Source organism: Emys orbicularis, chromosome 23 (assembly GCF_028017835.1).
Source record: "Emys orbicularis isolate rEmyOrb1 chromosome 23, rEmyOrb1.hap1, whole genome shotgun sequence".
NCBI classification, from domain to species: domain Eukaryota; kingdom Metazoa; phylum Chordata; order Testudines; family Emydidae; genus Emys; species Emys orbicularis.
The window spans coordinates 9,886,277-9,908,132 of NC_088705.1; the positions used below are offsets into that span (position 1 = coordinate 9,886,277).

The 21,856-nt window shown below is 54.2% G+C and overlaps 1 protein-coding gene across 1 annotated transcript in view; it reads left to right on the forward strand.

The window, feature by feature from the left end:
* The window catches only part of EXTL1 (exostosin like glycosyltransferase 1), a 47,087-nt gene that overhangs the window by 19,717 nt on the left and 5,514 nt on the right, over window positions 1–21,856 (forward strand). Inside the window, exons 2-5 of the mRNA XM_065421747.1 lie at window positions 15,913–16,006; window positions 16,604–16,711; window positions 18,897–19,016; window positions 21,662–21,794. Coding sequence (XP_065277819.1) covers window positions 15,913–16,006; window positions 16,604–16,711; window positions 18,897–19,016; window positions 21,662–21,794 — 455 coding nt within the window. The remainder of the gene's footprint in view (window positions 1–15,912; window positions 16,007–16,603; window positions 16,712–18,896; window positions 19,017–21,661; window positions 21,795–21,856) is intronic.

Genomic DNA, 21,856 nt, shown 5'->3' on the forward strand with positions numbered 1-21,856 from the left:
TTTGCTCAGCTGCGGCACTGATGTAATCGCGGACAAGTCACTAACCCGTGCTCTGCCTCAGTTTCCCCATCAGTAAGATGAGAAGAATATTGACTTTCCTCAAGTCCGGGGTGGGAGCGGGGAGAAGAGATCTCTTCTGGGTGCATGGATAGTGCCTAGAAAGAGTATGGAACGTGCATATGGTAAGGATGCACCCAAGCCAGAACGCCATCTCTAAACACCCCCAAATCTTTGAGGAGGCTGAGATCGAAAGCAGAACCTCACCATTATAGGAGGGCCTAGAAACCCGAACCGAGCTCGGCGCCCCATTGTGCTAGGTGCTGTGCAGAGACAGTCCCTGACCTGGAGAGCTTACCGTCTGACTAGGTGGGAGGGGACGTGGAGATGAAGTGAGTTCCCCGTGGTCAGGCAGTCTGCCAATAGTAGAGCTGGGAACAGATCGCAGGTCAGCTGACTCCCAGTCCGGGGTGCTAGTCAGTAATCCTCAGTCCCTCCCATCTGGCTTTCTTTTAGTGAAATCAAGGACACCCCATCCATCTCCCAAAATGTGATGAGTCTGGCTCAGAATTCTACAACTTGGGCCCAGTCCTCATGCTCCCAGAGGCTGGGGAGGGCTGTACCAGGCCCTCACTCGCTTAGGACGGACCCGTTGCTGATTCAGTGATTCAAACAGTCTCCTACCCTAGAGGCCTGGAGTATTTCCCCTTTCACCCTGCAAGCGAAGCGAGAGTAGATAAGTGCCTGCTCCGTTGCTAGCAGGGGTAACATGGGGCCGGGGCTCTAACTTTCCAACTGCATGAAACACATGCATGTTACTGCATGTATCATGTAACCTGCCTCCTTCAGGATTATGCTCCAAGCAGAGGAAGGGCTTGCAAGCAGCTCCAGCGCCCCTCTGCCGCAGGGAATTGTCTGCACAAACATGTTCTGGGCCCTGATAAAGAGCGTCGTGTAGCATCTTTGTTCTGCTGCAGGAAAACGCTGGTAAAAACCAATGCTTATTGGAAAAGCGCTTCTCGATCCAATTAGTGAAACCCACCGTCGTCACCCCCCAGCCCCTCATCCCAGACCTGCTGTTTTGCTTCTGAATTACAGGAGCGGATGAACAGAGATCAGAGAGTTTACGTCCCTTGGGTTGTACGAAAACAGGGAAGCACTGAGTATATTATTGCTCGTAAGCCACAGAACGTCAATAGCAAAGTGTTTCCATAAGGAATCTTTGGCCTTCTCAGCCCTGCCGGCGTCAGCTGCCACTTCCTCATTTCCCTGGCTGATAAAGCTGACCTCCGACAGCCCTGGAAAATGCCTCCTTTCCCGCTCACTCTCTGGGTACAAATACCCCTTTTTCTCTGGCCCTGTGGGAGCATGAGATCTCCCCTTCTCTCTTCTTTCCATGGTATAAATACCCTCATTCCCATCCTGCTGGGAAACAGCCAACTCCTGAGTCTCCACTTTCCTACCTGGCGCTTCCAAGTGAAACTTAAACCCCTTGTCCCTGCCGCTTTGCTGGAGCCGGGGCCTGAAGTTAGCTGCATGTTTCTGGAAGGGGGAATGTTTTCACTTCTTAATCTGGCTATGTAAACCACAGGCTGCAGTCTCCTGGGTCCCAGTCTCCTGGGGCTCTGTGAGTGCAGAGAAAGAATCCGGGTTCCTTTCAGGCCGGCTTCGGTTAAAATTCAGCAGCGGCCAGTGGCAGAACATTTGGTTTGGACGCCAAGCCTTACAGAAATCGCTCTGGCTCTTGCATGTTTATAGCAACAGCTGTTTCATGCCCGGCGCCCTTTCCTCCTCGAGCTGAAATGTCACCTTGGTTGGGGTCATTCCTTTTCAGCTGAGAAACACCCTGCAATCGCTAGATTTGCAAGCTTGAGGTCTCCTCCTCTGAGGGTTTTAAAGTCACCGTAGGAAAGGGTATGGCCGAATGCAGTGGTTTTCGACCTGTGGTCCGCAGACTATGTCTAAGATTTCCAAAGGGGTCTGCACCGTCATTCAAAATGTTTTAGGAATCTGCAAATGAAAAAAGGTTGAAAACCACTGGTCTGATGGCTAGCACAGTGGCCTAGGGGACAGGACAGCTGTGTTCTAATCCTCATTCTGCTACACACTTGCTCTATGCCCTTAGTGCCATTGTCCGTTGTATCCATTTAGATTGCAAACTCGTCAGGGGAGGGTGTGACTGTCTCCTACGGTGTATTTGTACTGCACCTAGCACGGTGAGGCCCTGGCTTTGATGGAGGCACTACTAGGCAAATAATAGGGCTGGAAGGATTTTCTATGAAAAACTTTGAACGAAGGGGAAAACTTTTTTTCACTTCATTCAAAATTTTTATTCCACAGAGTTCTTCAGATTGTCAGTGAAATGAACATTGCCAGCTTGTTTTAGGATCTGAAAGATGAACAGGATCCAGGGTCAGCTCTTTGATTGGTTTTATTTACCAGCTAATTAGGATTTTCCCCCGGAGGCGCCAGCAGCGGGGTTGAGAGACGGAGAAGCGGCCCTGCCTGAACAGACTGCAGCTGGCATTTAAGCTTCAATCATTTGGGGGGGGGGGGGGGGGGAAAGAGTTTCACTTTTGTAGCCTTGTAAACAAGTTCCGTGATAGGCACCATCTGAAATGTAATAGCCGGCACCTACACAGAACCTTCCGCCTGAAGCAGCGGGTACTAGCCATTGCTACTGGCCTAGATGGATTTCTGGGTGCAGGTGGCAGGGCAGCCTGCAGGGTCTGAGAAGGAATGGCAGTCTCCATCCAGGTGCCCATTCACCAGTGTGTGGGCACCTGACAAACGGGGGTGATTTATCTTGGGGTCATATTAGTCCTGCTTCACAGGTGGGGAACTGAGGCAGTGACTTGCCCCTCATGGGGGAGTCTGGGGCTGAACTGGGATTGGAACCCAGGCCTTATAAGCCCCACCTGAGAGCCTTAACCCCAAGCTCATCCTTCCTCCTACACAACCTTCACTCCCAGCTCGCCGGTTCAAATCCCGTCCCCCTCCACAGCAACCAAAAGTCATTGCCCTCGGATAGCTGTTGAGTGGCCTATGGGAACGGAACATGATGCAAGTTCCATATGAACAAACGTCATCCCAAAGCCCCCGCCAGCACAAGGGGGGCTAAGGGGCTGTGTTGTTGGCAGTCCAAGCATTGGGGTCAACGGGCAGAGAGCGCCATGGAAACCAAACTCCCCGCTCAGCCCCACAGTTGAGCCGAGGCGCATCAGCCGGGTACAGACCTCCCGCTGCTGCTCGGAGGAGAAGCAGGAGATCTCCAGGGCTGTTACGCCAGCAGCTTTCCCCAGCCTGGCATTAGCGTCTCTTTTTAAAAGCCAGTTCCTGGCCTCAGCTCCGCTTTGGTAAGTGACTGTAGTGGGGTTGCTCTGACTTACACAGGGATGATGGAGATCAGCATCTGCCAAGGAGGAGCTGGTGTAACATTGACACCAGGGGACAGATTCTGTGCTGAGCTGAGGTGCAGAATCGTTGGGCGGGGGCTGGAGCGAGAATACACGAAACGCGACTTCTGCAGCTGCCTTGAAAGGGGCATCAACGGGATGCCAAACCCTCTGTGAAGGGGATACGGCTCCCTCTGCCTCCGAGGTGGCTGCCCCTACGTGCTCCGTGTGTCTACACTGTGATAAAACCCCACAGCACCAAGTCTTAGAGCCTGGAGCAGCTGACTCAGCCTTGTAGTCCGAGCCCCACGAGCCTAAACACAGCAGTGAAGACATCTGGGCTTGCGCTGAGCCTGGGCTCTGAGACTCTCCCCCCTTGTGGGCTCCAGCCCGATCCCCAAACATCTACGCTGCAACTTTCTAGTGCTACGAGCCACAGTCAGCTGACCCGGGCCTGCCACAGCTCTATGGCCATGCAGACATCCCCCCGAGATTCCTCGTGACTTGGTTGACCAGTCAGTGGAGCATTTGGCCCAAGCTAATTAAAATAGGGGCTCAAAAATCCTGCCTGGTGTTTTCAGGGAATTGGGCAGACGTCACTGGACACATCAGTATTTACTGGAACTTGAGCTCTCCTGCTAGCCCAGTAACAAACTTGTCACCCACGCCGGGGTGTAAGGGCAGCACGCTAGGGAGAGCGCGGCTTCCCTGACATTTCTTCTAACACAAAAGAGCAGAATTGGGGAGCCGGATGGATTCTGCTCTTAGTTACACCGGGATCATTTCAATGGAACAGCTCCAGAATGACACTGGTGCAACCGGCCCAGGAAGCAACATAGCCAGTCCCAGCATTCAATGAGGGAAAATAGCTGCAAGCAACAGAGATGCATCCAGGGGTTTAAGAGACTGTCTCACTCCCCCGGCTGTAGCTGTTGTTCGCCCTGGTTTGGGAGCTGCAGCAGAACAGAGGGGGGCAATCAGCAGAGAAAGCACCAACTGAGGCCTTTGCTAATGAAATTTCATGGGAATGGGATTTTTGTTGCGAGCCTATTTTAAGTTACCCCCCATCTCTGCAGGTAGCTCAAGTAAGAACAGGGATGTTAATGAGATGAAGTGAACCAATGGGGTTTTCAGCATCTATCCGAGGAGTCTGGCTGAATTCCCTGGAGGTGGTTTTTGTTCATAAACTTTATGCTGTCAATACATCAACTCCCAGCTGGGGCTAATTTACCAAATCCAGCCAGCTGCCTGCAGAATGTGCTTGGGACCCGCTGACAGGAGCCATCAGCGGGGAAGGTTTAGGCGGATGCAGCTTTAAATGAGTGAAATGGATTGGGCTGTCAGAGGGAAGCGCCCCTCCGCTGTGATGGGGTGGGGGCGTTCTGGGGCTGTGAAAGCCTGCCTGGCTGGACGGGGTGTGCAGAGAACGCCCACAGCACTGTTGCATCCCCCAGGAAAAAGTGCACAATAGCCAGGCTGCCAAATTCCCATGGGGGCTTTGACCAAGTTATGGGGTATCTGGAGGGGAGCTCAGACTGGTTATACAGGCAGGGGGGGGGGGGTTCAGATGCACCAGTGTGGCTTTCAGGGGGACTTGTACACCTAAGTCACTTCAGTGACTTTGAAAAGCTCACTGCCCTGTATCACCCCTGCTGGACAAGTATGGTCCTGCCAGTGCTTCCTGCCTCAACTTCCTTCCCCAAGGTGGGTTTTCGGGGCTCTCCACACATGGCTCGGAGCTGGGACTTAGTCCTCCAGCCAAGTCACAAACACACCGAACTTCCTCCAGGGGAGCAAAGAGCCAACTAAAAAACAGTCCCGACAAACAAAAAGGTCCGTCTGGGTCTTCGGCCCTGGGACTAGCCCCTTTCAGGGCCATCTTTGAGTCTTTCCCCTGCTCTGGTATAGAGCACTCAGCCCCCAAGCCTGGTTTCCCTGGCGTACCGGTGTTCTCAGACCATGGCCTGCTTACCTCCTGGGGTTCAGCTCTGCTCTGGGAGCAGCCAGCTTCCTACAGACCCTAGCTCTCAGTCCTTTTATAAGGCCCAGCTGTCCATTAAGCTATCACCTGACCCTCCTTCATCCCACCCCTTCAGGCTGGGAAGCAGCTAAATAATTATGACACAGGTGTGGCAGGCCCCATCTCCCCTTAAAGGGGCCAGTCACCCTTGTGACATCACCCATAAGGGCTAGCAACACAAGGTATGTCTATACTGGAGGTGCTGACTCTGCGGGTGCTCCGGGGCTCAAGCACCCCCTGAAAAAAAACACCCACCAGCCACAGCTGTTCCGTGGGGCTGCCGATCAGCTGTTTTGCGGCTGGTGGGAGGTGCTTGGGGGAGGGCGGAGAAGCTGCGTGCAGGCCAGGGGCCTTGGGGAGGAGGTGGAGCAGGGGCAGGAAGAGGTGGAGTGAGGGCAGGGCCTTGGGGGAAAGGGCGGAGTGGGGATGGGACCTCATGGCGGAGTGGGGTTGAACACAAATAAAAGTCACTGCCTATGGTCTGTACTGCCATCACAGGGTGTAATGACAGCTTGAGCTGACATTCCGGAGCTAGCTTTAATGTAGCCAGTTAGAGTCCCAGAGTGGTGAAGTCATGGCCGAGTGCGCTTCGGTGCAGGTGCCCAGAGCCCCGGGTGATTGCTCGCGGGGTAGCCCAGGGTGAAGCAGAGGCTGCTGCGGCCTCCTGCTCTGGTACCCGGGCTGGCTAGATTGAAGCTAGTCCGGGTCCATCTACTCACGCTGCCGTCGCAGCCTGCGATTGCTGCACAGACAGACCCAACGTTGGGAGGTGGCTCCAAACTCCTTCAGCGATCAGAGGTGTTGGATCCATCCAGGGCTCTGTGCGTCACCGAGACAGGAGCCTCGACAGGACCCGGTGACTTTCCCTTGGCTGCAATCCATGCTTTAAATCTATGGATTTAAAGAAAGCAAACCGTTTCTCAGGGTTGGAAAACCTCCATGAGCGAGGCTCCAGCCAAACCCGCAAGCCAGGCCAAGAGAAGCAGACTGCTGGGCTTGCCAGCACTGGGACTGTTCAACGCGAGCGGCATGAGCACACCGGGTGTGGGGCAGAGCACCGGCCGCCGCAGTAGGAGCTGGAGGCCCTCCAGCCTGGAGCCCTTTCTCATGCAGTCTGCTGGGGCGAAGGCAGCGAGGACCAGCCACGGGGCGTTCACCAAATCGCCAAGCTGCTGCAAAGTCAGGGCAATGTCTTTGTGCCTGTCCAGTGCTCCCAGGCAAAGGGGCAGCCCCAGCGGGATTTGGGGAGGGATGGGGAATCTCTCAGCCCTGCTTCTTGTGAGCATGGCAGAGATAATGCGGGTTTCTGGACAGTGTGCTTGGACAGGGTTGTCCCAGCATGGTTCAGTGAATGCAGACAGCAGTGCTGTTTGCTAGCTGAGGGAGCTGCTGGAGCCTCAATCCACCCTTGGATCAATAGCATGGGGAGCGTAGAGGGCTCAAAATAGCCTGCTCACCTTTGAGCCCGGCCAGCAACGTGAGAATCTGGGGCCTGAGTGGGAAGAATGGGTTCCTAGGAAGGGGACAGGGAAAGAGGGTGCGGATTTCCAGGGACACGGGAGATTGAAGGTGATGGGGGTCACCGGTGCAAGTGTAACAGGAGCGGTGGAACAAGCCACCTTGGTGTGTGATGTGCTCAGCTCCTGCAGTGAGACCCGGGATAACACAAAAAAAGGTCTGATTGTGTGTGTGTGAGTGAGAGAGAAAGAAAGAGCATTGACTTGTTTGTTCTTGCTGGGGTGGGACAGGGATACATGATTTTGAGTCCAGCGTACTGTCATCACTCCCTATTGCACAGGCCACTATGACATCATCAGGTGTCATATCACATGACATGCTTCAGTTAGTAGCATGACATCACTGTCATCCAATTCTCAGGCTGGAGCATAGCATCAGCCCACGATGCTTGGGTGGGTGCAACGTCATTGCTGGGCAATGCTAGGGCAGGCATGATGTCACCATGGAATTCTTGATGGGTGTGACATCATTGTTATTCAGTGCTAGGATGTGTGTGTGATGTCATCCCTGCGGAATGCTCAGATGGGTGCGACATCATTGCTATGTGCACTGTCATCCCTATGGAATGCTCAGCTGGGTGTGATGTCATTCTATGCAGTGCTGGTGTGGGTGTGATGTCATCACTGTGGAATGCTCAGCTGGGTGTGATGTCATTCTGTGCAGTGCTGGTGTGGGTGTGATGTCATCACTGTGGAATGCTCAGCTGGGTGTGATGTCATTCTGTGCAGTGCTGGTGTGGGTGTGATGTCATCACTGTGGAATGCTCAAATGGGTGCGATGGCTTTCTGATCCCCTAAGCAGGAGCCCAGCCCTTTTCTGGCTAGGCTAGAGCAGGTCCCATAGAACCCTGGATGTTACATGCAAGAGGTCTATTCCCCCTCTTCCCAAGCTACCAGGAGCCGAGCTCGGCCCAGCCCGGGAAATAGTGGCTCCTTGTTCTTTCTGCCCCTTCCCTCCTTGTTGGTGGAGCTTAGAGAAGAAACAGAAGGTGGGTCTGTCCAAAAGGAACATAAATATTGGATTTTCCTGTGCGGTTGCAGGGACCCAGCCATGAATGTGCCTCTCACAGGCCAGCTGCACAGAAACCTCTTTCATAGCACGGTGCCGTGCTTTGGAGAACGAAACCCTGAAGGGGAAGCAGTCACCCTCAACCCAGGGCACTTCAGGCACATTAGGGAAGGGGGAGTCGCCTGGAGGAGGCACTGGCATTTGGCGTCCAAGGAATTAGCCTGTGTGGGGTGGGTTGGATCATGCTGGGGAAGTGCTTTAGCGGACAAGAGGCCGGTGTCGATGCCTGGGACTCGTACATGAGGATCCAAGAGAAACAGCGACCGGGGGCAAGGCTTGGGAGAGGGAAGCAGCAGACTGGAAATACCTAGGCGCCTTGGCTCACCCACAGTCGGCTCCCAGAAGGGCTGGCTTGGCCCCCTCCGCCTTCAGAGGCGCATAAACACAAGCTTGCTCGAGGGGGAGGGGGGTCTTTTATGTGAGATGGGAGTCTGAGCAGAGGCCTGCTGCATTCATGAAAAGCAAGGAGGGTTTTGCCTTTGGCTTGGTAGGAGCAGGAATCCCCCAATTCTACCTCCACCCTCGCGTGGACATTAAATATCGTGGGACAATAATTTAAAGGGATTTTTTCCCCCAGTATCCTCAGCCAGAATCTCTCCTCCCCTCCCCCCTGCTGCCATGCCAGGTCTCACAAGGGGCAGCTTCTGCTTGGGGTTAGGTCGGGTACAAGTCACCCAGAAGGTAACTCCGCTGAAGTCAGGCGGTTCCTCCCAATTCACACCGGGATAAGCGGTCAGAGTACGGCTCGGCCGATGGATGGGGGTGGGGGGTGAGTGTAAGGAACGGGCAGGGCCGGCTCTAGGATTTTTGCCGCCCAAGGCAAAAACAATTTTGGCCGCCCCCCGTTTTTTAATTACCCCCATCCCCGGCCCCGCCTCAACTCCGCCCCTTCCCCAAATCCCCAGCCCTGCCTCCTCCCCCCAGGCTCTCAAGCCTAGGAGGGAGAGCAGCGGCGCGCGAAACGGCCGCTCGGGATCTCCCCCTCCCTCCCAGGTTTGAGAGCCTGGGAGGGAGGGGGAGACTCCGAGTGGCCGCGGCGCGGGCGCCGCTTCTCCCCCTCCCTCCCAGGCTCTCAAGCCTGGGAGGGAGGGCGAGTAGCGGCGCGCGAGCGGCAGCAGCAGTGGAGGTGAGCTAGGGCGGCCAGGGCACATTTTTAGGGGCGGCATTCTGGCGCCGGCCATGCCGCCCCTAAAAATGTCCCGCCCCAAGCACCAGCTTGTTTAGCTGGTGCCTAGAGCCGGCCCTGGGAACGGGGAGCAGAGGAGTGGGGGAGCACTGGAAGGTGAGTGTGCAGGGAGGGGAGTATTTAACCTAGGGATCGGGGTGGGAGGAGGGAGCCCCTGGGGTAGTTTTGTTCCAGGCAGGCTGTGCCGTGTAAGGAAATGTCGTCAGGGTAAGTGCGGCCTGGACCAGCCCGAATTCTGGCCTCCTTCCTCCTGCCCTCTCCAGAAACGCTCTCACTCCAAAGCCGCCTCCCCAGACACTCTGCCACCCCCCAGAATCAACTCATCTTCCACGCTGCGCCTTAGATCTCCCTGCCCAGTCAGGCAGCCCCACCCACCCCAGCAGGCAGCTGACAGGCCCCCATTCCTCCCCACGCCACACTGCACCTCCCACCGAGCCAGGGGCCCCTGTCCTGGCTCCCACTCCTGCCTCGGAGTCTGAGTGCTCGGGGTGGGGAACAGAGTCAGGAGCATGTGCTCAGCTTGCAGAAAACTCAGCTCGAACGCTCGTTCATTCTCGATCTAGGCGTCTCCACCTGCGGGGGGCGGAGAAACCACCTTGCTTTCTGGGGCTGTCCTGTCAGGAACGCTCCCAGGGCCCACCCAGCAGAAAGCTGCACTGTGCCCCCGTGCATGGGGCTCTGGGAGGGGAGCGCACGGCTCTGTGAACAGGACTGTGCTGCGATCTCTGCCTGGCTGCATCTGCTTAACAATGTGTCCCGCCCGGCTCTGTCTGTGAGGGTTAAGTACGCCCAGTGGCGTGAGGCTGCGAGGCGTATAACAGGCCTCATTCCGATCTCACCGCTTTACACTGCTGTAATCCAGAGTCACTAGGGTTTACGGCCTAAAGCCGGCCCTGCACGTTGGGCTGGTTGTTGAGTGTTCCTGGGCCTCAGTTTCCCCCCTGGAACATGGCCTGATAAGCAAGGCGGGTCGGAAACAAGACATTCTGTTTCGCAACAAAATTTGAGGTTTTGACCTTTGTTTTCGTTCTGCGGCAGAGGGAAAACGAGGCAAAATTAATGAGAACGAGTGAGCACCACACCAGAATAGCCAGTCGCCTGGAGGTTAGGGCATTCCCTGGGATGCAGAAGGTTGAGGTACAAGTAATCTGGGTTTCCCACATGCCAGGCGACTGCCCTGACCACGTAGCTATTCTGGGGTGTGCTCTTGCTTCCCCCCATGATTTCAGCCCGGGCCTCTCGGCGCTGTTCTCATTGTATTATTCAAGGCGATGGGTGTGACCGAGCACGTTGGCCCGCAGCGAGCTCGCATCCCGTCTGCCTTTCGGGGGGGGGTTGCTGCAGTCCTCCAGCCAGAAAACAAGGGTTGGGATTCCCAGCATCCCTCAGGTAAAAAAACGCCGCCTCGGCTTTACATTGTACAAACACTGCTGCCCTCCAGGAAGCAGCAGGAGCCAGCAGGGAGCCGTCCCGGCCCCTTCCATCCCCTTCCCCTTCAGAATGTGGAAAAGTCAAACACACTCCCCTTTACTGTGGATCTCATCCCTTCCACTGCACCGCCCGGGGCCATCGTGGGGGCAGCTCCCGAGCAGTCACTGCAACAGGCTTACGGAGGGGGCAGACTAGACTTCTGTGCCCTGCAGCCATGCCCGCTTCTGACCCCCAGCTGGCTAGGAAGGGGTGGTCTGGAGCCACTTGCAGCATAGACTCCCCGTGTCCTTGTCCCACACGTGCCGTATTGCAGCTGGCACAGTGGGGCAAAGAGGGACCCTTGGGTCCCCCCTCTCTGTGCATACAGGCAGGGCCAGTTACAGTCTGAACTTTTATCAGTAGCAGCCAACAGGACAGCTGTGTGACGCTGTCCCTGGTGTCTCCGTCCCCTCTGAGTGCAGGCAACAGCTCCCTTTCTACACAGCGTTTTTATTTTTTATACTGGGATAGCCCCTCCCCCCCCCAATCATGGACCAGGACCGCACTTTGCAAGGAGCTGGACATCATGCTGAGGATCAATACTCTCTAGTGGCTCAGAGATCAGGGCCCCGCCCATTACAGGGCGCTGCCGGGAGACAAATATTTAATCTCTGATAAATGATCCCCTCCTGCTTGACAAATGTCTGTTATCGTTTCCTCACGTATCACGCCTCGCGACTCAGCTTGTTGGCGTACGCCCAAGCAGCCCCCTCCCATTGGCCGAGCAGCTTCCCGGGCTCCAGCGTCACATGGAAGGAGAAGGGCTCACATTGCTCTGAGGTCTGGGATATCACAGTCCAGATCTGAGGCCTCTCTGTGGGAACAGAGCTGGGAAGGAGAGAAACTCTGGCCAGGACAGCGAGGCGAGAGTTAGGAAAAATGAGCGGAGTCTGGTTTAAATAGGGTGGGACTTGGAAGTTTCCTTAAGGGTTGGAAGTTGCCGAGCGTCTCCCGAGAAGGACTGAGTGGCCTCAACCCCATTGGCCTGTACTAGATATTCACCTTGCAGGATCGGGCCCTGAGCATGGTTTTATTAAAAAAAAAAAAAAAAATCACAAGAGATAGAGGGCGAGATGAACTGCACCTACTCCATGCCGGCATGGTGACACATAGAAGACAGCATTTGGCTGGGGATCCTGCTTGGGATTTTCCTGGCATAGGGGGCAGGAACTCCCTAGTGGGCAAAGAGCCAGCTTAGTTGGCTCCAATACCATGCAGTCCTAGGGGCCCCTGAGGACTGTTGCCAGATAGTGCAAATTGGAGCAGCCCCCAGGCTGCTCTAACCTATGACAGTTCACAGGGCCCAACGGAAAATCAGGGAGTTGATTACAAGTATCGGGGTAGCCGTGTTAGTCTGTATCCACAAAAACAACAAGGAGTCCGGTGGCACCTTAAAGACTAACAGATTTATTTGGGCATAAGCTTTCGTAGGTTAAAAACCTCACTTCAGATGCAAGAAGAAGTGCACCTGAAGAAGTGAGGTTTTTTACCCAAAGACTAAATCTGTTAGTCTTTAAGGTGCCACCGGACTCAGCGTTGATTACAGTAATCAACTTTACCACACACTGCACTGAGTGGAAACAGCACAGCAGAAAACCTGGCCCAGTATTTTGGGCTCCAAGAGTAACTTAGAGGAGTTTAAGAAATACGAATACAGTCACTTGTGCTCTCCGTGACACCAGAGATTACGGACATTGAGAGAATTTGTACTAATCGGATTTACTTTGCCCAATCGATTCCAATTCTTTACGGTTTGCATTTTACTCAGCGTGGACTGTGAAAACAGCCTGGTCCATTTCACTCCTGTTTAAGTCAATTGCACTTTCAGTAGCCCAGGGCTAGCTGGGTTGCCAACACAGCAGAGGAATGTTTAGCTCAGACAAAATATTGTTTTCATTGGCATTTAAAAAAAAAAAAATCAAACTTCATGAAAATATTTGCATTAACATTAGGTTTTACAAACAAACTCTGGGCTCCAATAGGCCAGGCCATTGTTTGTGTAATGGTGACAACCGTACAACCAAGACTAGTTGGGTTTTAATCAGCAGCATCTAATGGAGACACAAATGGGCGGCTGCTGCCGGGCTGGCTTTCGGCAGGCATTTGCTCATTGCTGGAGGCGATGTGATCCGAGTCAAACGCTCCAGTGTAAAAACTCACCACAACCTCAACCCCACAGAAACCACCCTGGCATTTGGCACTAATTGCCCCCCTCTGGTTGGCAGGCTCGGGGTGAGGCTGAGGTCTGATCTGATCCCCAGAGGGTGGTCTGTTTCCAGCTCAGAGCTGAGGCATGCTGGTAGCAGGGGGAGAAATGCAGCATGAGGGGAAACTGGCCTGATGCAGCTCATATTGTGCTTGTTCTGTGGAAACATAAAGTACTTCAGTCTCCAGGGCTGACCTTCGATCGACACTCAGTTCACCACACAAAATCAAACAACTACAAACCGGTTCTTAAAACGCGGCCCAAGTGACGCTGAGGTCTGAGGGGAGTTCTGGACTCTCTCCCCTGCTAGGGATTCTCCGGGCATGGAGGGGTGGGCATTCCCTAGAGTGCATATAGCCAGCGTAAGTGGCTTCGATGCCATCCTTTCTGCAGCCCTTGCTGCAGGGGGCACTCCGTTGGCAGGTGGTCCTTTGAGGGCTGGGTTCTCAAAGCTTTCCAGACTGTGACCCTGTGTTACAGCAGAATGAAGTTTCAGGACCTCCCTCTTAAATCTAGCTAAAAGGAAGGGAGGGTGGACAGCCCCCGGGTGGAGAACCCATGCCATAGGCTGCAGGGCTGGGGCGGGGGAGGGCACTTTTTGGCTGGGCCAAACCAGAGTGACACTGACCCTGTGTCCCAGGTGGCAATGCCACTCATTCAGATGTAGAGGGGATGGGTGTAGGGGTTCATGGGGCAGGGCAGGTCAGGCTGCCGGGGAAAATCTGTGCTCCCTGCCACTTTAAATGGGGCTCTGCAGTCCCTGTCTAAAGCAACATACACCGAAAGAGCTGAGATAGGCACAGCCCTGTCAAGGCTGATTCCTCACTCTGGCACGTCGAGTGCAGAAGATGGGGGCCCGCAAGGATTCTAAAAATTAATACTGACCACTCCAGGCTTGTATTAAACTCCCAAGGTTACAGCTTTTCTCTGACCTTGGATGGGTAGATGCTGCCACCACCCAAGTGCAAAAGACCCCTTTTAGGACCCAGGAAGGCGCACTTGGGAATTCCTTCCTGTAGGGTACCCTCAAGCCCTTTCACACACCCCCCCCCAATCCAGGGAAGAGCTGAGAAAGAAAACAAAGGAAATCAGCTGTTACCACCAGCTAATTAAAAAAACATGTGCACAAACCTCTTAAGACACAAAAATTCAAATCCTGTTCTTAAAAAAGGTAAATTTTATTAATAACAATAAGAAAGAAATCCATTTGAAAACTCAGGCTATTGCTAGATTTTAAAAGAACAATTCCAAAAATTAAGCACCCAAAATAGCTTTCTTGGGAGTTCAGCTTAAAGGTTACAAGCAAACAAAAGCATCTGAGGTTAGCACAGAGGAGTCCACTAGCCATAAGAAATAAACCTAATCGCGTCTTCCTAAATATTTCCTGATCTACTTACATAGCTGGGTTTTCAAATAAGCAGTTTCTAGGTATGATTCTGATGGTTTCATACCTGGCCCAAGCTTCTCACAGTTCCCCTCTTCCTCGGAGAACAACAACAGACACAAAGGGGAAGTTTTCCCCCAATTTTAAAAAGTTCTAGCTTTCCCATTGGCTCTTTTGGTCAGGTGCCCACTCCCTTTCTTTTACCTAGGGACTTTTTTAACCCTTTACAGGTAAAGCAAGTAGAGAACAGCTACTAACAGGGCTGGCTGGGTGTTCATAAAAGGGAGCCCCCTTCATTTATCACAGCCCCCGACATCATAGTGACTGAGCACTTCACAAGCACTGATGCATTTAACCTCGCAACACCCCTGGTCAGTTTCATTAGCCCCATTTCACAGATGGGAAACAGGCACAGACCCGCCTGCAGTCACTCGTGAGTCAGTGGTAGAGCCAGCCACTAAATCAAGCTCCTCTGAGTTTCACGCCAATTCTTTTTCCACACGACCATCTCCTCTCCAACATGCTGAGGTCATATGCCTGGAGGATCACAGGCTGCCTTGCCGGAGGCTCTAAACACACGGAGACCCAGGAACACCTGGGTTCTAATCCCAGCTCAGACACTGACACCTCTCTTTGGCCTTGGACAAGTCACTTAGTTCTACCTCTGGTTCAGCTTCCCCCTTTGTCAACTGGGGACGATGATAGTGGCTTTGTGCGTGGGTATATGGAGGGGGGAATTCTGAGGGTTAGCTCAAGTCTGACAAACGCTAAGGCATATTAAGCTTTCCGAGACAGCCCCCTCTGGGGATAAGAATGGAATTTAGGTTGTGAGCTTTGAGGCAGGGACTGTCTGTTTGTCCAGCGCCTAGCACACTGGGGTCCTGGCTCATCACTGGGGCACCCAGGAGCTATGGTAATACAATCATAATAATGTAATGCTTCGCCTTGCCCTTCTTGGCTTTGGTTTCTGAGTATTTATTTACAGCATTTGTGCTGTCACCACACTGAGGTCATCGGCTCCGGCCAGTGAACCGGCTGCATGTGATGTTGGCTGGCACGCCTCTAGAAGAGATCTTTGTGGCCCCAAAGCTTCTCTGCTATGTGACACCCGGCTGAGAGATGGCACATTATCGACTGCTCCCTGTTCAACAGTGTCCAAAAGACCAATTTTCATCCTAAGTAAATTTAACCATCTCATTAGTGCCCCTTCATATTGCTATGACAGTGGTCAATGCATGGTGCTGTTACATGTAGTCTTACAAGTTTCTTTTTTTGGCAGGCAAGCAAGTGTTTAGTCTTGGAAGAAACTGCTGTGTTGTGTTTTGTGATGATGTTTCTTTCTGGGGGAGCTGTTGCAAGCAGTGGGGAGGATGCTCCCTGCCTTAGTCTCTCCAACTGGAGTCAATTCTGGAGGCCGAGATGCTCCCTGGCAACAGGGCTTTGGTATTTGGGCTCAGATTCTTGACAGAAAGGATGCCTGCATGCTATTTGTGACCACCTCTGTTCTAGGACTGATGTATATAAATCCTCGAGGTCTTGCCACTGAAATACAACAACAGTGCTGAGGACGCTTAAGTCGACAAGGAGGGTGGGGAAGCTTTGTGTCACATGGAAGGAAAAGAGAGCTCTAACCAGAGGTTTCTAACCAGAGCTGCATTTTGTTCCCAGGTTTGACTATCAGGAGTTGCTCCACAACTCCACCTTCTGCATCATCCCTCGTGGCAGGCGGCTGGGCTCCTTCCGCTTCCTGGAAGCGCTGCAGGTACCACTGCGTGCGAGACAGCGGGAAATGTCTGTAGTCAGTCCGTGAATTTCCCTCCTCACCCCAATCCCAGGGCACAGGAGCCTCTGAGAATGGAGAGAGAGAAGCAGACCAAGAGCTTGCACCTTCCCCCTTCCCCACACACTTATCTCAACTTCTCCGATCCTGCTCCTCAGAGATCTGTCCCCCTTCCCCATCCTCCTTCCTCTTCGCTCCTTCTACCCATCTTCTCTTCTCCCACTTCCATCCCCTTCCCTGCCACCCTCCACTCGCTGCTAGCCCTTCCTCTCCATTCCCTTGGTAGAGAGGCAGCCATCAGGAGGGTCCCTGAGGAAATCATGCCTGCCTCGGGCTGGCCGTGAGAAGGGTTAATGCTCCCAGGTCTTGGACGAAAGTGGGCTTTGAAAGGGGGCTCTTTAGAAAGTACTTGGGCTTCCAATACCACTAGCCAGCTGTTGTGTGCCTCCCTCGGGCCTGGTGTTTCCCCCACCCCCATCAGGCCCAGTGGCTGGGCTGTCGGTCCCTGAGCTGGTGGCTATGAGGCTCAATGGCCTGGGTCTCACGAGCGCCGTTGTCTGCTGTTTCTCATCGATCTAGGCTGCTTGCATCCCAGTGCTGCTCAGTAACGGCTGGGAGCTGCCGTTCTCCGAAGTGATCGACTGGAGTAAATCGGCGATTGTCGGGGATGAGAGGCTCCTCCTGCAGGTAACGCAGAGCCATGCTGCCTATGAGAGCCCGGCCTGGGATGGCACAGCGCGGTGGGGCACCATGCAGTGCCATCGTGTGAAGTGCCTTTCGCTCACAGCGCTGGACATCGGCTCACCCTGTTCTGACAGCCTGGCTCTGGGATGGATGGGTGGATCATTCGTTAGCTGACTGCTGCGACAGAGCCAGCCGGGGCAGCCAGCAATCGGAAATGGGCCAACCAGTCGTTCCCTCTCCCAACCCTTGGCCCCTGTCTCCCATGGCAGATGTGTCCTGCCTCACCCTCCCACAGCTAGCTTAGAGCCCGGCTGCTCCCACAGAAGTCAGGGTGAGCTTTGCTATTGACTTCGGGGGCGGGCAGGCAGGATTGGAAGGATCATTAACACCCTGCAGGGATGGCTTAAGGGATGGATTTGTGTAGGCCCCAGCGGCGGCTCCAGGCACCAGCGCTCCAAGTGCGTGCCTGGGGCGGCAAGCCGCAGGGGGCGTCCTGCCGGTTCCTGCCAGGGCAGCAGTCAAGCAGCCTTCGGCAGCATGCCTGCGGGAGGTCCGCTGGTAACGCGGATTCGGTGGCAATTCGGTGGCGGGTACGCCGAATCCGCGGGAACGGCGGACCTCCCGCAGGCATGCTGCCAAATCCGCGGGACCGGGGACCTCCTGCAGGCCCGCTGCCAAAGGCAGCCTGCCTGCCGTGCTTGGGGCGGCAAAAAAGCTAGAGCCGTTCTTTGTAGGCCCTATATAAACAAGCCTGCTGTGCACCTCTGCAAGGAACATTAAAGGCTAGATTGTAGCTTTAGGCTTAGCCCTGAGCAAGGGCTGGCATTTAAGCTGCCCCCTTTCCCCACCCCCGGAGTAGCCGTGTGAGGAACAAACCCCTTCCCCCTTGCTCTGAGTGTGTAATAATTTGCTACTGGCCTATATCCACAGCAAGTTCCAGTGAGCCCCAGGACAGCTCAGCTGTGCTGGCTGGCACGTTGAAGGGGGAAGCCAAAGATCCACCTGCCCACTCCCCCACACCTGCTCCCCTGGGGTGGGTGGGGTGAGCCGCTGCTATGCACCCAAACCCAAGGTCCAAAGAGCCATCACAGGGCTGGCAGACGAAGGAGGTCTGACTCCCCCTTAGTGCCCTGCAGGGGTGTCACGTTAACTGTTGAATATTGACTCCTTTAAATGGGCAACAGAACTTCACGTTCCTCTGATTGTTCCAGGCCAGGCTGGACGTTTCCAAACACACCTTTCTGGGTGAGTGTGTGAAGTCACCTTCCCAGCGGCTAATCCGGGCTGGGGGAGGCCAGTGGTATTGCAGGCAGGCTCCAGGTTCCACCAGGGCTGCCCGATACACAGAGAGCTGCTTGTTGCTGACTGTGGGCGTCCCAGGCAGAGAGCCACATTGGGAAGACATCGAGAGGCAGTTGGGGTTATGGGGTGAGAGGTGCCACAGCTCTTCCCTGGGCTGGGTTGCACCCCAGAATGTGCGTGTCACAATGGGCAGACAGTCCTAGTCACAATCTAGCCCAGAATCCCTCTGTCTCAATTTAGGAGAGATGGCCCAGTGGTTAAGGCATTAGCCTGAAACTTAGGTTCAATGCCCTGCTCTGCCACAGACATCTTGGGTGGCTTTGGGACAGTCACTTTGTCTCTCTACGCTGCAGTTCCCCATCTGTACAATGGGGACACTAGCACTGCCCTGCCTCACAGGGGAAGATAAATAAAGATTGTGAGGTATTCAGGTGCCCCAGGAATGGGGGCTTGATACATAACAGAGACAGGCAGACAATCCCCATACTAGATAGGGAAAACTGCACCCCTTTTAGAGAGGGGGAAACCGAGGCACGGGGTAGTTATGTGACATCGCCAAGGCCACAGAGAAAGTCAGTGGCAGAGCTGAAAATAGAACTGAAGACTCCCAAGGCCCAGCTGTTAAAAAACACCCACAAAAGAACCCTTGTAGGGGTCTGTTTGATATGGGGCGAGGGCCCTTTTAAGGATTTGCACATCAGGCTAAGAAAAGTGGCCGGATCGAGGCCTGTTTTTGCTTAAAATGTTTTTAACCCTACAGTGCTCTGGCCAGGGTTAGGGCCCGGCTCCCCAATCAGAGGGAGTAGACGCTGCCTGGCTGCATAATCCTTACTAACCCTGTCCCCTCTCTCTGTCTCCCCCTTTCCGTGGTTTCTGTCCTGCTCAGATTCCTTCCACCGTTCGCTGTCTCCACAGTGACAAGATCCTGGCGTTCCAGCAGCAAACCCAGTTCCTGTGGGAAGCATATTTCTCCTCCGTGGAGAAAATAGTGCAAACCACCCTTGAGGTGAGCCACAAGCTTCTGGTATCTCTCCCACAGCAGCTCCCTCAGTGACCTTTCCACGTAGTTTGGTTGTTTTTTAAACAGGCTGCTTGCAGCAGCAACAACAGCTGGGACCCACAAGAGCTGGGTGGTGGAAAATCCCACCCTGGCTCCATCCCGTAGGGGGTGAAAGCTGATCAAGGGAGAGGGACTGGCACCGGCTCAGTGAGTAGACTGATGGGAAATGTATAGCGACTGCATTGCCAGCCACTAGGGGGCACTGTAGGGGATGGGGCAGGAGTGCTGGTTGTGGGGGGCTGCCTAGCTACTCCAGCTCCCAGCAGGGTGCTGTGGGATGGGGTGCTGGCTGATGGGCTTGCCTAGCTATGCCAGAGGAGCGTATGCCAGGTGCCTGCGTCAGCCTCATTGGGCAATATTTGTGTGGACTTTTCTGCACAGGGCTGGGAAAGGCTCAGAGCTCTGGTTCGTGTGTTAGCAGCTGGGATTGGAGAGGAAGATGAATTTGTTCAGCTAAGTGGAAGGGGACAATAACAGATGTTGCCCACAGACCTGTTGCTTTCTGGCTTCAGGGCAATTCAAATCCCTACTGTCGCCAATCTGGGCACTCGAACTCACATGTTCCTGAGTAGCTCAATGGAAAGAAAAGACTTTAACTGGAAGCGATAAGCAGGATGCCTTGACTACAGGAAGCCAGCTGCCACATAGCATCTAGCAGGGCTTCCCAACTCTGCCCCACGTTTGGCTTCTAACCCAGTTTCTCCCTGGAGTGGAACATGAGCATTTGTGTTTTAGACACCACTCTCTTCCTTTCAGGCATCACTGGATGGCAGTGGATAAGCCAGTAAAGAAATAGGTTCTCTACCTCATTCTGTACCCAGCTACCTCTCTGCCTTTACCATGTTCTCCTCCCCTGGAGACCACAGGTTCAAATCCCACCCAGCTCCGTTATGACCAACATTTACCATCGGATGGCTCTTCAGTGGCACATGTGATGTGAGCATGGGGGGTCTCAGCACAGCTCCCAGTAGACAGGTTTCCACACCAGAGAGACCATCCCCAAAACTGATGACCTCAGCAAGGCCAGGAGCTCGAGCAGACCCAGGACCAAAGTCATCCTCCGTGTAACTCCACTGCAATCCATGATGTTGCACCAGGGATGAATCTGGAACCCTGGTGCTCACTTATCTATCACAACAAGCCTCTGACACACTGGCAGGGCAGGGCAGGGCGGGGGAAGCTTGCCCTGCCTTTGCCCTGTGGTGAGGCAACTGGTGGGCTGAGACCACTGGCCAACATCTTATTGTTTCCTTGAACTGTGCTGAGCTCCCTCATCTCCGTCTTTCTCCACCTGTTGTCTCTGATCTTACTGTGAGCTCTTTGGGGCAGGGGATATTTTTCGTTCTGTTTGTACAGCGCCTAGCACATCAGGGTCCTGGGGCTCCTGGGTGCTACCACAGCACAATACATAAATATCATAATCATAGTAACAATAATAACTAACAGAGGCCTTCAGGCCCCAGGGCCATCTATGCCGCCCCTCTGCCGAGTGTTAACTTCACACACAGCAAAGCTGTCAGGCTGCGAGTCTTTCGAATGGCATTTCCCCTTTGGGAGCAAGATCTGGACTCATCGATATCTTTAACACAAAGCCTCCCATTGGAAAGGAGAGCTGCGGGATCATGTCAAGATCCAGGGCTCACCCCCCGCCGATAAACAGAAAAGAGTTTGATATCTATCCGCCAACGTCATTTCTGGATGGCCTGCCAGCCTGGGCCGCAGGGAGGCCGCTTCTCCCTGTTATTCCGGTTGGGTCGGAAGAAGGATGTGCCAGGAAGTCTGGTTTGTGCCGTTTCCAGCCCTGTTGTTGCAGATCAGCAAGGCTGCGATCGTTCAAAGCAGCACGGTTGGCCGCTCATCCAAACCAAATGCCTCGACCTTCTGAGGTTTGCTCAGTGTTATAAATAGGGAGCGAGCTCCCGGGCCAGATTTTGTACCCGTGGGGAGGTGCCAGCATGAGCAAAGGGCTCAGCATCTGGATCCAAAGTGCCCTGAACTCCTGGGGGGCTGGTTCATCTCAGGATAGCTGGCCAGTTCTAGAGCTGGGGACTTGGTTTCAGCCCATCTCCTAGTTATGCGTTTGGGCCTGGATTCTGCTTCCACTCACTGGTGTAAATCAGGAGGAACGCCACTGAAGTCAGTGCAGTTACCCTGGGGTAAAGCTGGTGCGGCAAGGGAATCAGGAAGTTATGCATTGACCGCCGTACAGTAGAAGGAGGAGCCCCCCCCCAACTTTCAGGGCTGAGGGATGGTTTCGGATGGAAGCCATGCAAAATTCAGTGACAAAGTGGGGCAAAACGTGGTGGATTTGAATCGGTTTCATGCTGATTTGAACCGCAGAGCAAAAACTCAGGGGGATGATCCCTCCCTCTCCAAATCAGCCTCCCGGCCCCCCAACTCTGCACAACTGCCAGGTCCTGCCGTGCCGTCCGCAGAGCGCAGCACACTCTTTGTTTGGGTGAGGTGGGGGGGCCTGGCTTGCATTGTCCCAGCCCCAGGTTTGCAATTGGATGTCGTCTCCTCTGCGCAGCACTGCTGGATTGATGAGCCTGCTTGCTAGGGTGATGAAAGCCATCTCTATCTCCCCCCAGATAATAAAGGATCGGCTGTTTCATCGAGAATCCCGCCCCAAGTTCGTGTGGAACACCCTGCCTGGGGGGCTGCTGGCTCTGCCGGAGTATTCCACCCACCTCGGCGACTTCCCTTTCTACCACCTGCAGCACGGTAGGAACCGCTCCCCCCGCCCACCCCTGGATGTGCCCTGGTGCGTCCCTTGGGAACCCCTG